This window comes from Fukomys damarensis, unplaced genomic scaffold, assembly GCF_012274545.1.
Source record: "Fukomys damarensis isolate Sample0158 unplaced genomic scaffold, DMR_v1.0_HiC HiC_scaffold_14, whole genome shotgun sequence".
Classification (NCBI taxonomy): domain Eukaryota; kingdom Metazoa; phylum Chordata; class Mammalia; order Rodentia; family Bathyergidae; genus Fukomys; species Fukomys damarensis.
This window is the reverse complement of record NW_022900926.1, coordinates 29,836,026-29,854,889: the sequence shown is the minus strand read 5'-3', so window position 1 is coordinate 29,854,889 and position 18,864 is coordinate 29,836,026. Positions and strand designations below refer to the sequence as shown.

At 35.2% G+C, this 18,864-nt stretch overlaps 1 protein-coding gene across 1 annotated transcript in view; it reads left to right on the top strand.

Annotated features, from left to right (window-relative positions):
• Positions 1-214: 214 nt before the first annotated feature.
• Positions 215-18,864, top strand: part of Oprm1 (opioid receptor mu 1) — a 61,812-nt gene continuing 43,162 nt past the window's right edge. Inside the window, exon 1 of the mRNA XM_010628874.3 lies at positions 215-855. Within this exon, the coding sequence (XP_010627176.1) occupies positions 575-855 (281 nt within the window). The 5' untranslated portion in view covers positions 215-574. The remainder of the gene's footprint in view (positions 856-18,864) is intronic.

The following is an 18,864-nucleotide window of genomic DNA, read 5'->3' as shown; positions in this document are numbered from 1 at the left end:
GGCTGCAGGATTGTTAGGGTTGCATCAGGATAATGTCTTTCCTGATTGATTATAAAGAGAAAACGGTGCTGGAAAAATGAGGTGATGTCAGCCCCCTTTGTACTGCTTCACTGCTTGCCAAGAAATTCTGCCTGTGTTTTTCCCCACCCCCTCTTTCCAATTCCCTTCACCACCCACCCACCCAACGCCGCCAGATGTGTTACACAGAAGAGTGTGAGCGAGAGATGGACTCCTTGAATTGCTTTGCGCAAAATCCGCCGTTTCTCTCTCCTCCCTCCTCTCCAGCCTCAAGATTCTGCACAGCCCTGTCTCCTCCTCTCCCAGCAGCGTGGGGTTGAAAATGTGCCTCTGTGTACTACTAGGGTGGGAGGGGGCTACAAGCAGAGGATAATGTCAGAGGCCCAGCTCCCCCTCCTGCTGGACGCTCCTCTCTGCTTCCGCCAGGGTTGGTCTCTGGAAGAAATAGCTGGGGCTGTGGCTGTGGCGAGCGAAAGCGGCTGAGGCGCGTGGAACCCGAAAAGTACAGATCCTCTCAGTTACCGCGCATCGTGGTGCCCAGCAGACTGTCAGCACCATGGACAGCAGTGTCCTGCCTGGGAATTGCACAGATCCCTTTGTGCAATCCAGTTGCTCCCTGGCACCTAGTCCCCGTTCCTGGACTAACTTATCCCACTTAGATGGCAATCTGTCCGACCCATGCGGTCCGAACCGCACCGAGCTGGGCGGGAGCGACAGCCGGTGCCCTCCGACTGGCAGCCCCTCCATGATCACGGCTATCACCATCATGGCCCTCTACTCCATCGTGTGCGTGGTGGGACTCTTTGGAAACTTCCTGGTCATGTATGTGATCATCAGGTAAGGACGGATGGCGACGGAGTTCAGCGGCTAAAGAGGATGGAAAAGGGACACCCTGCCAAAAAGTGAGAGGAGAGCTGGCGAGAGGGAGATTAACCGGGCAGGAATAGGGAGTGATAGTGGATAGATTACTGCTTGTGTAGGAAAAAACTTATTTTTCTATTTTCTCCTGCTTTGATAAAGAAAGAACAGAAAATTCCAAAAACAGAGAAGTTTCTTTGGCAAAAGCAATAGAGGTCTGGAAGAGGAGGGGAATGCTGGATCTCAGAGCTTTGTATTTTTTACTGAGTCCGGAAAGCTCTTGGTATCCTGCTACAGTGTCCTACACTTTGTCTCTGTGCATGTGCCATGGAATAAATAAGTTGTGGATAAGAGGAGGGATTTTAGTTATTTTTCTCTAATAGAGGGTCTGAGCCTTCTCTTTGAAAAGATGAGCCTTGTAACTTTCCTCCAACAGTTTAGGCTGCACCACGGCCCCACCCCTTCCCTTCCCTTGACACAGCAGCCTCTTTCTCTCCACTCTTCCTTCCAACCCAAGGCCGCATTAAGCACAGAGAGTTTTTCTGGTGTCTCCCATAGCAGTGTTACTTTGAAGAAGCAAGCATGTTCACTGTGTCTCCCAGAGCACGTTACAGTTGGGGGAATCGAACACTGCATCTGGAAGTAACAGTGTTTCAGGGCACATACAGGACAGGATGGTGTTGTGGTGCCTTCAAAAGTCAGAATCAATTAAGAGTGACTAAAAGCAGCATAATTCTGTATTAGAAGCTGTTATAGAGGAGGTTGTAACAGAAGGGGGTGGGGACAGAGAAGAAGAGGACAGAGACAGGGGAGGGAAAGGAGAGAGACGGAGATGGAGCCGGAGAGAAGACTCTACGAAAATTACTTCAGAGTTTTTGGCCCACTTTCTATCTACCCGGATGTCCCAGCTGTATTTGGTGGTGTGTGCAAATTCTTAATTTTGAGATTGAAGATGACTGTGTGACATTTATGAGGCTATTCAAACACTGTATTTGAATGTGGAATGCTATATATACATTTTTTTAAGTAGATAAATATTTTAGTACTTTAAAATGTCTCCTACTTTGAGTCTTTCTTCTCCCTGGGGGTTATGTGTTCATTGTGAATGTGGCACTTTCATATTTAATTACAATATTTGCTTCACCTACTCAGCAAATATTGCAGGTTTTGATAGAACTTTTGAACAATTTAACAATGATCCTCCCTATTATACTTTTATTACCAAAGTGCTGCAAATTGCTTGTGATTGATTCTTTCTACTTGTATGTCTGGTTTCTTTAATTAATGATTGTTAAAGAGTAAAGTTAATTTCCCTGATCTTTTGATGAAGGCTAAGATCAGTAATGTCTCTGAGAAAAGAGCACCATCTATTGTGAGGAAGGCTAACAACAGAAGGAAAAATACAGCAAGGAAATCAATGGAAGAATTTATATTTGAGAGCACTCACTTTCTGTAATTCAATACAAAGATTCATTTCACAGATTAAAAATCAAATATCATTTTTCAGCTATGACAATAAAAAGCATAATTAATAGGCCAGCCCTGTAAAAAGTAAAATATGTTTTTATTCTTCATGAAAAAAAATTCAAAGAATCACAAACTGATAGAAGTAAAAGGGGTTAGACATTATCTATGTTGGATAAGTGAGCTGAAGCACAGAAAATGTAAATTATTTGTCTAAAACAGATACTTGATTAGTTTAACATGACTGAATTTCTTTTGGGTTTTTGTTGTGTTTTGTTTTGTTCATTAAAGTAGTAAATCATGAATGAGTTAATTAAACTACAAGTCTGTCAAAGTGGGTTTCATTTGCAGCAATAATAGGGGAATAAAAATTTTCCACAAAATGTATGCATACTATCTTGAATTTTAAAATCATGACAGAAAAATTCAAAGCCTCTAAAAATATTGCCTTCAGAGACAATTGTTTTATTCCTCTCATCACTTATCTTCAGTATTTTCATTCCTCATTTATCTCCTCTTCTGTTTGTATTTTTATACAAAGAGAGAGTCAAGAGAGCAGCAACCAGCAGAGAAAAAGCAGCTTGGTCTTGTCCCACTGTTTAAAAGGCTGTTGGTTGGTTGAGTTTGTTTTAAAGGCCTTACCTCCTACCCATTGTTCACTTGAAGAAAGCATGGTGACATTACATCTCATTGAGAACATGATATTATGCTTTATTCTTGGTACTGAAAGTTCTGACAATGTGCAGTACTATTGGAAAGGTCAACTCAAACATCCACATGTGCAGGTCAGCTGTTTAATTCCAAGGTCAGAGAACCCTTTAGGAGTGTGACTGTGAAAGAGAAAAATGGAAAGCTCAGTGACAGATGAAGTGATGGGGAAAGTGCCTGAGAATTGGAGAAACTATTTCTGTTTAGCTGGGGATTTGTAACTGGTTGTCTCCAAACTGGAGTGATTTACCTACAAAATAATAAGCTCAGGGATATTACTGCCTTGCTAAGAAGATGGTATTAGGCTGTGTTTATCAAATGATGAAAGAGTGGTGCTTACTGCCTGGTACTATTCAAAAGTCCACAAATATATTGAATGGCTAAGCAATTACAGTTTTCTGGCCAGATGAACATAGCATTTATTATAATGTCTTAGTACACTGAGTGAATTGTGAAGCTCAGGTGGCAACAATAAAAATAACTGGTACCAAAGATACTATTTCCAATGCTTCCGTGCTCTGTGCCTCCTAACACCATCATTATCCTCATTGTACTCTCATCAACAATGTTAAATAATACAACCTAATTGAGATTCTTGCACAGTGCTCTTCTAGGGAATATGAGAGAAAAAGGGAGACTCTGCCAATATGATGTAAAGACTTAAAATCCAGCTACTGAACAGTGTAAATGTTGTAATAGTCCAAAATGTTTTTATTGTAAAGGGAAAATGTTTTCAGGATAATAATATTGTAAAAATAGCCACCAAGATTCTAGAAAATCTGACTGTAAACATACTGCAAAAGGCAGCAATTATTTAAAATGGTAGAACATATTGTTGTCAAAATCATAAAGAATAAGAACCAAAATAATGCACAAAGCTTTTATATTTCCCTAGTTGAAAATATTTGACCAAGATGTAGAATGAATCATAACAATAAGAACTAATAGAATCCAAAATGTGTTTGTTTTATATTATTTCTTTTGGCCCCCAAAATTTGTCTACAAAGCTAATTATATTTTTTGTGCAGACACTGTCAAAAAATAGAGAGCTAAAAACTATTAGATTCCTATTAGCTACATAAACTGCTGTTGTGTAAAGCTCCAGTCAAGAGTGCCAAAGGAGAGGAGGGTGTGGCTCAGAGGAAGAACTTGTGAGGCCTTTGTGAGGGCCTCAGTTTGGAAGAAAAGAATGACAAGTGATATTATCTTCATTTCTTATATTATTTTTTATCTGATTGAATTCACATTATAACTAAATATCAGAAAAGAGCATTAAAGGATATATATTAAAGGATATATATATATATAAATATAATATAGAGAGAGCATCAAAGGATATATACATATATATATATACAAAATATTTCTGTTTTTAGCAAAAGCTTTGAGTTTATATTTGCTCCATATTTTCAATATTTTTCTCAGATTTGAATTACAAAATTATTAGTTATGCATGACTGGAATGGAATTATGAGGTTTAGACAATTCAAATTTTCAAAGATAAGAACATAGGGATGATAATGTTTTATCTAATCTAAAGACATACATATATATATATAGATATATAGATATATACATAGATATATATATATATGTATACAGAAATGTGTGTCTACACATGTACACAGATAAATGGATATTTGAGTTAAAAATATAGACATGTGGGCCAGGGATCTAGCTCAGTGGTGCCACTGCCTGCCTCACAAGCATGAGGACCCAAGTTTAATCCCAAGTACCAAAAAAAAAAAATCTATCTATCTAGATAGATAGATAGATAGATAGAGAGAAAGAGAGAGAGATGTTACTGAATATGGCCACCAGTAATGTTAATACAATAAAAAGATAATAATATATTTATATAAGTAATACAAAAGGTGTTCACTTTCATGTTTTAAGGCCAAAAGAAATCCTAATCGGAGGATAAAATTTAAAGGGAACAAACTCCTAAATAACATTTTGTCCTTCACATAGTGATTTACATTAAAATATACCAAGTTAATTCTATATATTTGATTTAGCTTCTAGTACCTACTACACTTTTAATTTTTTTTTATTTCCCAAGAAGATGCTAATACTGTAGGGAACACCTCTTTCTCTGCAACTCCTGAAAACATTGAACTTTTCTGGGTTGGTAGCTGTGACTGTTATCTGAATGGAATTATTCCTGAGTTTTCTAAACATGACCTTCTCTCTTTTCTTCCTTCAAAACATGGACTATCTCATATTTTATGAGATATTTCTAACATAAATGAAAGTCTAATTCTATAGTAATCTTCCTCTCTTAAAAAATTTGTACTTTTGGAGCTGAGCACATAGCTCAATGGTAAATGGAGAAAGCCCTGGTTCAATCACTGGCCAAAAAAATTCCGTAGAATTTTAATAATTTATGCATATAGTTACTATTTATATTTTCACATTGAATAGATCTGTAGGTCAAACATACATATATCTGAAAGAGTTTAAATCTCTTCTGTGTTCTCATTCTCTCCCTCCTTTGACACTACAACTACCACGAGTTTGGTGGTAATTATTTACAAACATATTTTAAGTATTTATTACATATGTGCATTTCCACAAACACAATGTCTTTTTTCCATGCTGTTATAACTTTTTATAATTAGTATTACAGTATACATTAAAGTACATAAACATAACTACCATGTACCACAAATTTTCCTAGTTCTATCAGGGCAGTGATTAAAAGCTACATGTCAAACAAAGAAACCTAAAGACAAACAAATGAGTAAACACCATGGTTACTCTCTCCTCTGGACTCTTACCTGATCTCACTAAGAAAAAAAAAAATGGTTTAGAAAGGTTCATTTGACTAGGTTCTGTTGACCTTGCAGATTTGGTTCTCTTTTTAATTCAGTCATGTGCTAGCTTGGTATAAATTGGTGTTTAGTGTATTTGTGCAGGTATAACAGAATGCCACAAGTGGCTGGCACAGATTTTGCTGGAACATTTTTCATAGATGGAGAAAGCCTGCATCCTCTGTCACAGATAACTATCTTCTCAACATGACATCATACAGTAAAAGTGGTAAAAGAGCTTCTGGGACCTGTTTTCTAAACGCACTATTCCTATGCACAGGAGCTCTACTCTCACAACCTTATTACCTCCAAAAGCAACTACCCTCAAATACAATTACTTAGGGATTCAGTTTTAGCATTTGTATTTTGAGGGGCTACATTCTGCCCAGAGTACCAGTTGTCCTAAAGTTGTCCTATTGTTGATTACAATAGTAGCCTTTCAAATACTCTAAGAAATATTGGTACAACTTAATGTTTGAATAAATTAAACCAACAAGATCCATTCCAATAAATTTCATATTTATATTTATCTTTTCTACACTTTTCTTCTATATTAATCTCTACTTCTTTTTCTGTCAAAAATTTTTTATTTGTCAAGCCCCACCCCTCATACAGCTTCCCCAAAGTGCTCCTACAACCACTTTCCTACAGTACAACCCAAAATACATACAACTACTATTAAAAAAAATCTATGTATGGAATGTCACTTGATAGTCTTCCAAGACCTGAACTACATTTATTTCTCATGGTAGCTAAGAAATTCAGCAAAGTCGACCAACACAACTAGAGCTCTTTAAAATACAGTGTAATTCAAAGTTTTGACAATTCTCTCAATTAATTCCTTTGTTCATGGATACTTAACTGATTCACTTGTCGTGGAAAATTATCGATACTATGGAGTGATATCAGCAAATCATATATTCAAACACATACACACATGTATGTGTGTATATAATTCCATAAACTTTGAATAGGTACTAGAATGTTATTGTTGATTGAAAAAGTAAAAGTTGCAACCTTTGCATTAACTAATTAATACATACACTTGTTCTATATGCATTTCTGTTCATGTATACCTTATTTAATATATAGTTGATTCAATAACATTGAACTCACATTCAATAGTTCATGCCTTAATTCATGCTTGAACAAAGCTTATTTAACACACATGCTCTCTACGTATGCACACCACAGCTTTCTTTTGAGTAGCGATCCTAAACAATACTTTAACACGATGCTAAAGTAGAAAGAATGCATTTGAAACGGTGAATCCGCAATAAAAAATGGGAATTAAAAATCATGGCAAAAAATAAACTTCAGAAGGAGACTTGTTCACAGTGTAAGGTGAAACCAGAAGACAGGGCACCTGGTTTGGCTTCACCTAGGAACATTCACAGAGAGCATTCCAAAATTTTAGTCCTGTCATTCAGTCTTTGAATAAATGCAAAAGTACGTCAGTACTATTTTGAAATCACTAATAATTTTAGTGAAATGTCAAATGCATAATCCTCATTATAAGAGAACTGAATGTATATACAATAATAACCAAGGAAATATATTCCTTTCTCTGTATCCATGTAGAAGTGGTCCTAGGATCCCAGTGAATATCAAAATTCTCAATTGTTCAAGTCCCTTATATGAAATGATATTGTATTTGCATATAACTTACATATATCCTCCTGCAGACATTAAATCATCTCTAGATTACTTGTTGTACTTAATACAATGTAAATGCCATGTATTTGTTATGCTGCATTATTTAGAGAAAAATAGCACAAAACATTTCTGTATATCTTCTGCACAGATGTAATTTTGTTCCAAACATTTTTGGTCCACAGTTTGATCCACACATGTGGAACCCTTAGATAAAGAGACCTAGATTTATTTTAAAGACACACCTAAAATATCAAGAAGCAATATTTCATATTAAATATAGCCATAGATTCAAATACAAAGATAAGTTTTACGCTCTTCTCACCATTTATTATAATTATTGAATGGCTTGAAACAAAATGAATTTCCATATAATTCATTCATCAGTTTGTCATCAAACATACCTAAGTACATCACTCAAATTTGGAAAACAGAGGACATATCTTATTTTACATACTGAAGTCAAATTCTCAAAATGAGTTGCTTTTCTTATATTTATAAAGACAAACACTTTAATAAAATTGTGATTATGTTATGTTAGTATGTGAATATTTGGATTATACTGTACTTACAATTACTGATTCAATTCAGTTTTCTTGAATCTTATTTTTTATTTTAGTAAAGTTCTAAAATATAGAAAGAAAAAATCGCCTAATAAATAATAGCTTTACTATAATAGCTTTACTATATTTACTAATATAACTTTACTATAATAGTGCTACTTTGATACTTATATTTAGCAAATTTTGAAATAATTTTTAATTAACAAAATCTTCATTCTGGTTTCTAGTAATATACTAAAATGAGTTGTGCCTTCAATTAATGGCCTAGGTCTGTATATCAGCCCATACCCATCCATCCCAAAATAGTGAGGCAGGCGGCAGAACCACTGAGCTAAATCCCCAGCCCCACCAAAATAGTGAGAAATCACTGATACACTAGAAATTCAATCTAGAATATTAAAACCTGTTTTATCCCAAAAATCTTTTTTATTAGCTTAAGTAAAGTTTAGATGTAAAATTTTCCAAGACTCTTCTCTCATTTTACTACTTTTAGATGTCCGTGTGCCTCATACACCTTAGGTGAATAATGATCAGTTTGCTCCCCTACAAAAGGCTACAAAGTAAATAATGTTATGTTGTTGAAACCAGATGATCTCTATAAAATAACTCAACTTTGGCATGGTAGCTCACAGGTAGCCATGGTTAACATGTGAATAAGTGGGCACAACTATAATCCGATAAAACTTTTGGTCACAGAAATTTGAATTTCCACACACTTTTCAAATGTCTCAGAATATTTTCCTTGTATTCTCTTTTTAACCACTTTAAAGACATAAAAGCATTCTTAGTGGGCAAGCCATAGGAAGAAATGATGAGCTAGATTTGGCCCACAAGCTCTCACTTGTCAAATGCTGGTACAGAGCCTGTTAAAACAAATTTATATTCTTGCCGCAGTCGTGAAACAAGAAGATACAGCATTCTTTGATTTCTATTGCAAGTTTAATAAATGGAAACAAAGAATCTTGTTAAAATAATTGTGTGACAACTTGCAGTATTTTTTAGTGTCAGAAAATAACCATATAAATATGATGCTAATAGAAAACAGCACAGATGCCACAGACTGACAAAGGTTATTGCTTTTTTGGAACTTACATGGAGCTATGATTCTCACAGCAATTACACAAGATTTTCTCTGTATATTTCCAGGCCCTCATCTTTAAACTCAATCTCTTTATTTTCCCAGTTGATCAGAAATGTTCATCACCACCCTTAGAAAATACTGTTACAAGAGCACTGATGACGCATTTCCCTCTCTCCAATATGCTTTGTGGTTATCTTGATTCAGTGTAATTTTCTAGGCTTTCTCGCAGTATTTTCATCTTCAATCATTTGAAGATTTTTAGAAGAAAAAATGAACTGTCGTGTTAGAATTTGTATTAACTTCATATAAATATGAGGCATCCTCAAAGCCACCTATGCCTGCACACTAGTCGTTCTGCTCCCATCACATGGACCTGGATGGTGAATAGTGAGCGGCAGCCCCATGTTACTCAGTCTCCTTTTTATGCCAAAAAATGCCATTGCTCAGGAGGTTTTATTTCCTTTCCTTTCCGACTTACATAACTTGCTCGGATTCTAAACATTTGTTTTTTGTAATTCTTAAAGTTTGCTTTGAAATGTTGTTCCTGTGTTTTGGCTCCCATAGGGTGCAGGTGGAGGAAAAAAAAGGAGCACTAGGGTGGGAGAAAGTGTTCTGAGGATATGTAGTTCCATGGCTTTTGTCCACATAAGATGTGCAAAAATGAACAGCAGTTCTGAAATGCACTATCAGCGTGGAAACATTAACCAAGGATCTTTGCCTCCTCCAGCAGAATTACCATCCATTACAATAGTTTTGTCATTTTAAGATCACAATTTTTACAGAGACAAGGTACTGGTTTTTGTCATTTTTCTCCTCTTTCCTGCCAACTGTTCCTCTACTATGTTCCGAAACCACCTTGTTGGTGAACATGATGAAGTGATGAAATTCTAACAGCAATTTATCTGGCTCCCTATTATGTATTTTGCATGTCTAATAATCCAGGGGTGGAAAGATGCAAGCCAATTAATTTTTGGACAAAATATCTATTTCTGTAACTTAAGTGTTTCACTGTGTGTGTGTGTGTGTGTGTGTGTGTGTGTGTGTGTGTGTGTACATCACTGGGGATTGAATCCAGGACCCTCACACTAAGCTTCATCCCCACACATCTCCAGTCCTATTTTACTTTGTATTTTGAGACAAGATCTCACTAAATCACTAAGTTGCTCAGTACTAAAAAAAATTACACTTTTAAATTGATGTTGCAGAATCCAGATGTAAGATCTGACAGCATGAGATGAAACTCCTATTCACCAGCAGTAGTATTGAGTGAGAAAAAAATTCCATACTCTGAACTCTATTTGGGGAAATTTATTTTTTCTTTATTGGTACATTTTAGGTAAACAGTACAGTTACATTCATCATTGGGATCTTGTACCTTTATGTGACAGATCTTGGTTCTTATTTTTTCCCCTTGTCCCTGACCTCCCTTCACCCCCTCCACACTAGCTTTGAAAAGTTAAATTGTGTGGCAGTGAAGAGTCATTCTGACCCTTGTTAAGTCTGATTCTTTAATCAAAGTAAAATTGGTCAAAAGATGGAGTTCGTCATGAAGGATTCATTAGGGGTGACTCAGTGAGTCTGTCTGTCCATCTCTAACACCTTCATAATGGAATTTTCCTGAATTTTCAGAGCAGTGTATATAAACTTCCAACATCAGGGCCATGAACACTATAAATAATGTCAGCACAGGGTGTAGCAAATAATACCGTTAAGACTTACAGTGCCCTCCAAAAACTAAAACTATTCCAAGTACAGAAGCTGTGGGGAGCAAGAGATCGATGGAAGAGAGGGACTCCTCTGTCTTCTAATATTTTCTGCTGAAATGCTGAATTCACTGCCAGTGAGAAGCTGAGCATTTTGTGGGGGAGGAATAAATGTTAGTTGAAAAACGTTGCCAGAGTACACCTGAACGTCAGAACCTGAATGTGCTTACCAAGAAGACAAGGGAAATTATTTACCGACATTATAATTTCATACTTAGTCAGCCCCTATTCGTTCTGGAAAGAAAACTTCATGGCTTGAATGATACTAAACACGAGTTTGTTTTTTATGATGTTGGTGATTAAAGACCACTAAAGTAAGTGGTCTTATTAAAACTGGGCAACACTAATTGAGATCCTTCAAACTACCCTTTCCTTCTGATGACAAAAGGAAGTTTAATTAACTTCTTTGCCAAATAACAAAGCATATATCTAAGGTCTAAAGAGACTGCCTTCAAATTTTATAGGCCTTTAAATTTTTCATTATGTTGAATAATTTGGTTCTCATAAAATTTTTGTGACTGTAATCAGGGTTGAAATTGTTAACCAGAGTAATAATGCTAAAGAACATTAAACATCTTTACTACATTTGTTGAGCACTAACTGTGTGGGTCACTCTCTTATGAGTCACAGACACAGCAGAAGGCAGACTAGCTAAAGTGCTTCCCAAAGGTTCAGCCTAGTTAAAACAGTTAACCATTGTGTCACTTAATAGATATCCAAAATAGGGCTATAATGAGCCTTGTTTTCTTTCAACCACACTATCAGGAAAGCCCTGTTCTCACTGCTTATTGTAATTAATTGCCATACTTCATCTTCCTGCAAACAGGATAACTCTTGGCTTAAGTCTTTGTTACATTTCCCAAATTTTATTAGAGATATTACTCCTGTGTTTGAGACAATATACAGGAGGGAGTAGAAATGGACTTGGTGTGTTTTTTTAAAAGAACGAAAAGGAATTCTATGAACCATAATATACACGTATTTTCCTCAAAGTACTTATTATGAACATATTAAAATTGGATATTTTAATAGCATAAGAGTCATGAATACAGAGAATATAAGGTATTCATTAGAAAAACCTCAAGATTATTCCTATACATCCGTTAGAGCATCAGCCTGTTGAAAAAATGACCAGCCTACTTATGAATAGCATTTTACATAATCACAGGTAGAAGGAAGATCAAGCTGGAAGTCAGATGTGAAATTTCTACTTTTATCAGTTTTATGTATTTTAAAATCTGGGGACTGTTAAGGAAGAAATTCATAGTATCTTTCTAAAAAGTATTAGTGTTCTTAGCAAGGGATAAATGTCCTGATTGTAAAGAAACACCACATTTCCACAAAACAGCGTGTCACAAAGGACACTCAAAAAACAAAACACACCAGTGATCACTCCTATAAGACTATTATTCTCTCATCAAGTTAGAAACTCCAAATAATATTTGAATGAAGGAATTAACATGCCCTGTACATAGCCTTGCTTTTAAGTACTTTTAAAACATATTTGATATAAAGATAAATGTCTTTGGCTTATCAAAAAATATCATGACTCTATTACAATGATTTGAAAAGGCACGATTTGGTGTAGTTCTCATGTTTTGCTTACACAGTTCTTTGAAGTAAAGTTGATATACAAGCAAAATGTTGATTAACATTCCAACTGACATGGATGAAGTCATGGAATTCAACAAGTCAAAATATTTTTGGAAATATAATAAGTCAAAGAAGTATTTTGAAAACAGCTTTTTTTCAGAACAATCAAAGATTAGTATGTATCAAATATCTTTAACACAAATGACAACATCTAGTAACAATGTGCAATCAAAACAAAAGTAAATCTTTTGTAAATATAAACCATTAAACTGGGCAGTATTCTAATCATAAGCATAAACAAAACAGAACAAATGGTTTCCTAGCAATTTGTCTTGAAGAATTAGTGTCTGTCTTATTAAATTTAAAACCCATTATTAGCATCATAATTATCATCATCATCACTAACATTTATTGGAAATCACTACATGTCACACTCTGTACTAATAATGTTATAAAATTCTTATTTTTAAATTTATACCTACTAGCTAGTAAGTGATGGAACTAATATTTTAATCAAGGACACATATGATACTGAAATTTGCTATATTCAAGTGCATCAAGGAAGCATTTTCAAAGCAAGTATAGATGGTTCATCTTAATGGCTGCTTCTAAATCTTGTACAAATATCTTCTATTCCTTATCTTCTATGTCTTACTTTCCAGAATTTTCCCTAACAGGCAATCATTCATGACTTTTCCTTTTTGATAGACTCTCCTTCAGTGAAATGAAAATCTACCTCCATGAAAGTCTTGATCTAGGTTTTTTTTTTCCTTAATATTAGGCTATGACATTTTAAATTGACCTTTTGTCTTGGGTGTTTAACTAGATCTAGGCCTCAATTAGAGGTTGGCTTTTTGCTTGGATAGATATAATCCATTATTTGTGGAACTTCTGATTCCAAAAGCTCACTCATTATCTAAGGGTATTGTCATACTCTGTCCCCACCAGCCCTGGTTTGTTTGTTTGGGGGTTTTTTTTGTTTGTTTTTGTTTTTGTTTTATTTTGGTTTTGTATTTTGTGTGTTTTTTGTTTTTTTTTTTTTGCTGTGACCAGTGGGTGTTAATAATCAATGATAATAATACCTGGAAACAGCCCATTTGCCCATCAGTTGGAAACTGGATAAAGAAGATGTGGTTTTTCTATAAAATGGAATATTACTCAGCCATAAAGAATGAGAAATTAGAGTCATTCATAGGAAAATGGATACATATTGAGGATATACTCCTAAGTGAAATAAATAAGTCACACATGTGTAAATACCGAATAGTTTCTCTGGTGTGAAAAACTATAATAGTATATAAGATCCTAATGAGATAATGGACTATGTAAAATAGGAAGAAAAGGGCTAAAGGTGTAAGAAAAGTAGGAAGGGTAGGGTAAAGCTAATAAGGGAGAAGAAAAAATACGAGAAAATAAAAAAATGGAAATAAAGTGGTTGTGAATGGGGAGGAAAAGAGGGGGTGAAGGGAGGGCAGGGACAAGGGGGAAAAATGAGAACCAAGACCTGTCATGTAAAGGTACAAGATCCCAATGATGAATATAACTGTACTGTATACCTAAAATGTACCAGTAAACTCAATTAAAAATAATCAATGATAATAAAGTGATCAGGAGACAGCTCCTGTGCCAAGGTCAGTACTGAAAATTGTAGTTCTAGTTAGGATTTCTCCATGTATTATTCAGCCAACACCCTGAAAATTTCATATCTCCATTTATACCAATGATCTCTTTGCATATTTTTGGAAATAGAACATTTCAAATTTGAAGGATATAAGCTCCTTAAAAATAAGGACGTTTTTTCTTTTCACCTTTGTATCCAGAACCCAACAGAGTAACAAATGGCCATGCCACCTACAGCAGTTGAATTATTTCAGTACATTACATTGTTAGTACTATTACATGAAGGTTACATTGATTTCAACCCTGTGTATTTCAGTGGCTGAGAAGGTCACAGATTTCTGGTTCTTAAAAATAACAATGCTTAGATCACTATTCCTCTGGAGATAATGGATGAAAGAAATCTGGAATTCTTGAAAGTAAAAATTTTAGAAGAAGCATCGCTATTGTTTAACTGGGGAGAAAAGATACCTCCAGGGTTACTTTCCATATTCAATTTGAGGGTAGAAGCTGAGCCTGTGAATGCTCTGCCTACTCTCCCATTTCATTGTCCCAGTGAATCTCCACGGAAGAGAGGCTACACAAAAAATAATGATTGATAAGAAGTGAATCTGGAGGAAAATTAAACCTGCAAAAATCTAAGAAGAATAAGTCTGGAAGAAAAGGAACAACTTTACTAAAAGAATAATGTGATAAGAAGTGAATCTGGAGGAAAATTAAACCTGCAAAAATCTAAGAAGAATAAGTCTGGAAGAAAAGGAACAACTTTACTCCAGGATTCCACTACAGCATCTACCTAATGAAAGGGAGAAAGAGACATTCTTTTCCGTTTCCTTGTCTGCTCCAGGGAGCAAAACACCAGAGGGACAGGCTAAGTTCAAGTTAGCTGGAATTACTGCCAAGTGGAAGTAACCAGGCATGGAACTGTTACTCCAGGAGACTAAATAAAGTATGCAGATAGCAACAGTGCTAGAAATCCTACATCTTCAGCAGATACCGGCACTGCTAGAAATCCTCCCTCTTCACTGGTGATTCTTACCCATACTCTTATCTTCTCCTGAAATGGTCACTTGTAGAGAGTATGGTAATATAGCCTCTTCAGCTGTAGACCGATACTTCCCATGGCAAGGAATTCCACATTCTATGCTTCACAAGCAGAATGGAGATAATGTGGTATCTGAAAAGATTTTCCGTAAGTGGAATTCAGCTTGATTGCATCAATATGGTAAACCGAGAACTGACAAACACTGAGAGAAGAGTCCTGAGTTACAAATTTTACCCTCAGAAAAAATAGTGGACTTGTGGAGAATAAAGCGGGATTCTACCCCTCCAAGAATGAAATCACGTGATAACAGGAATCCAGATTCATCTGAGAGGTGAATCACACAAGAGGTTATACTAAATGACTAAAGAAATTTCTAACCTATACTATGCCCCATCCCACTTCAAAAGCATCTAGATGTGCAAAGTTTAGGACAAGAAAAAGAAGTCCTAGCTCAAAGAGCGAAAAATACACTAGCTATAAAATTTACTAGACTCTCACTATCTGCAAAATGAGTAGTAAAATTTGTGAATTTAAATATATTTAACAGAAGTTAATTCTTCTTCCTGGAAAACAGATAATAACAGGCTAATTGGAAAAAACAGATTTACATTTGTTTCCAGAAAATGTCAATAAATAGGCTAATTTGGGGGTTAACCCTAAACTTATGCTTGGCAGAATGGGACAAGAAGAGAACTCAGAAAAGAAAATTCAATATTTTCATGGTCAGTGTCTATGCAATGAAACAAATTTTTAATAATGGAGCTTTCCTTCTACATAAAAGTAGTTTTGATGCTTTTCAATATTCATATTGTTATACTCAATCGCAAGAGCTTCTAGAGAATTGCCAGCACTCTGAGCCAAACTGAGTCCTTTTTGCCGGTGGCCAAGAGCAGCTAGCGCTCAAAACCTCTTGACTCAAAAAAATGGCTTGCAGGTTTCTTTTAAGCATCTCCTCTAGTTTGGTGAGGGCTCAGGGAGAGGGGAAGGAGAAGTAGAATTTCACAGAAGCAGAACTGTGCTAAGTTAATGGGGGTCTGGGGAAGTTTTACACATTTAGGTGAAACAAAACATCACACAGGTGTGGAGTATTCTGTTCACAAGGTCATAAAAATAACATCTATCTACAGACAGCTCTACCAAATGGGAAGGTCATAAAGATAGCATAGAGTTGCAGACTGCTCCATCAAAACAGCATGTGGTGGTCTGTCACACGTCACCTGAGGGGACTCCCAAAGGAGGGGAAGGGGATGCAACCACCCGGAATCACTGGACTTTACATAAAATGGAAGCGATGCAGCACAAAATGGAGTCAGGTTGGCAGATCATAATACACCTCCTCCAACTTTGTTACAGCATTTTACGTATCATCCTCAAATAACTTTGTCTAGTCCATTAATAGACTGAAAGTTTCTCTAAAGCAGAGATGTGTCTCACTTAAGAAACAGTACTTCCCCCAAACAAAATTTAGAAAGGTGTTACATAAATGTATGCTGACTCAGTGTTGATGTTAAGATTTAATGAATAGAAATAATTATAAAAATATGCATTTTATAAAATTTAAAACATGCCTATAATTCTTTAAATGCTTTATTTGACACATAAAATGCAATAAAATTTTTTGTCATTAGCTAGCAGAAATCATGAAATACATAACTAATTACGTAGCGAGTATATAAAGTATACCAGAGTGTTCCCAGAGGTTTTCTGTACGTGGTGATAGAGATATATGTTTCCATTTTTATATAGCTCAGTATCCTTCAGACGTTTAAAAATGAATGTGCAGGACCGGGGATTTAGCTCAGTGGTTCTTCCACCTGCCTCACAAGCGCAAGGTCCCAAGTTAGATGCCTGGTACAAAAAACAAAAACAAACAAACAAACAAAAAAGAATGTGCAACATTATGATGAAGAAAAAACATAATTAATACTATGAAAATAAACAAAAGAGGGATTTCAACAATAGGATATGATCCTAAAAGGCAACAAAACATCACATTTGAGAGCTTTTTCAGAAAGCTATAAATCACAGTCATTTTTTCACTTTTCCTATTAAAACATATTACATACTTTAATTTGTGGCTAAAAGCATTGTTAGTGCCAAATGACTCCATTCCAAGTTGGAAAATAGCTCTATATTTATATAATAACATTTATTGCACTGAGACTATTGCATAAGACTAAAATTTCAGCCTTTAAATTCTAATAGGATTTACTTGTTTTGCCAAATTACTACTTTATTCATGAATCATATTTTCTCCTAACAAATGCTATTCAGTTCTCCATGGGAGAAGGAAAATACCTCCTAAAAGATTGCTGTGTCTGAAAATACTTGGAGGGAAAAAGCTCCATAAGCTGCTTTCTGTTTCATAGAAAAACCCCAGGTCAGCGTGATAGTTAAGTTATAAAGAATTGCATAATTCTTGAATGAAAAATAGTCATTACAAACACATCATTTTATATAAATCAAGATCTGTGGGAACTAATTGTATTACTTTTCTTTCAATTGGGCCTAAAAGACTTTGGAAAGCTGCTGTTGCAGGCATTAACCAAATGGCAAAATATTAGATCAGCAGGTAACATGGTATACTACAAAGAATTAACATGGAATTCTCTACAGTTTTGGCAAATGGAATTTTAAGATGTCTTCATGGCTTTTAATTGAATCTTCCTTTGCAAAACTTAGAAGCAATTATAACATTTTTATTTCAATTTCAACTCCTTTGATTGCATATACTGATATATAATACATAATTCTTTGGACTATGTTGTGCTATTATTAAACATTGCATATGATTATAACACTAGAGCTTGCATGCTTACACACACACACTCACACACACACACACACACACACACACTCACACATGAAGAAAACCACAGATAAAAACAAATCTTAGTTGTCTATATTTTTACCTACACAGCAAAAAATAGCTAGATATTTCAAATGGACAATATTAAATACTTTTTGTATTTAATAATTGTTTTAAACCTCATTTCTTTTCTATTTATAATACAGACAGTAATCATAATTGTCTTAGCTATTACTAGGGTTTTGTTGATAACTATGTACAAATATGAAGGTGTTCGCAAACTTTAATATACTTCATAAAAACAATTACATGATGATCTAAATTTCATGGTTAATGTATTGCAACAGAGCAATGCAGCAATAAAGGGTGCAAACATTATAAAAATATTTATAAATTTTATTTCTGCCTCTACTACTGGTATGTTTTCAGTCATTCATTTTTATGGTAGTAAAATATACACATTCTAGCCATTTTACTAGTAGATGTTTGTAATACAAAAGCAACACATTCATTGTGGGAAATTGGTACCTAGACATAGACATAGACTTAGACATAGACATAGACATGCTGAGTCTTTTTCACCTCACTTTTCTCTCCCTCCCTCCATTCCCCGACCCCCTTTCCTATCTCCAGTCTTCTCCATCCACAGATCCACTTTTTACCACAAATCCCACCTCCCTGCTTCCTATCATCTCTTTTTATTTTGCTCTTTAAATTACTTTTATTTGAGGTTTCTCATATTTAAGAAAACATGTGATATTTAACTTCTTGTTCCTGGTGTATTTCCTTAGCATTATGGTATCAAAGTACATCCATTTTCCTACATATAACCCAAACTTATCCTTCTTTATGGCTGAGTAGGACTCCATTGCAATATAT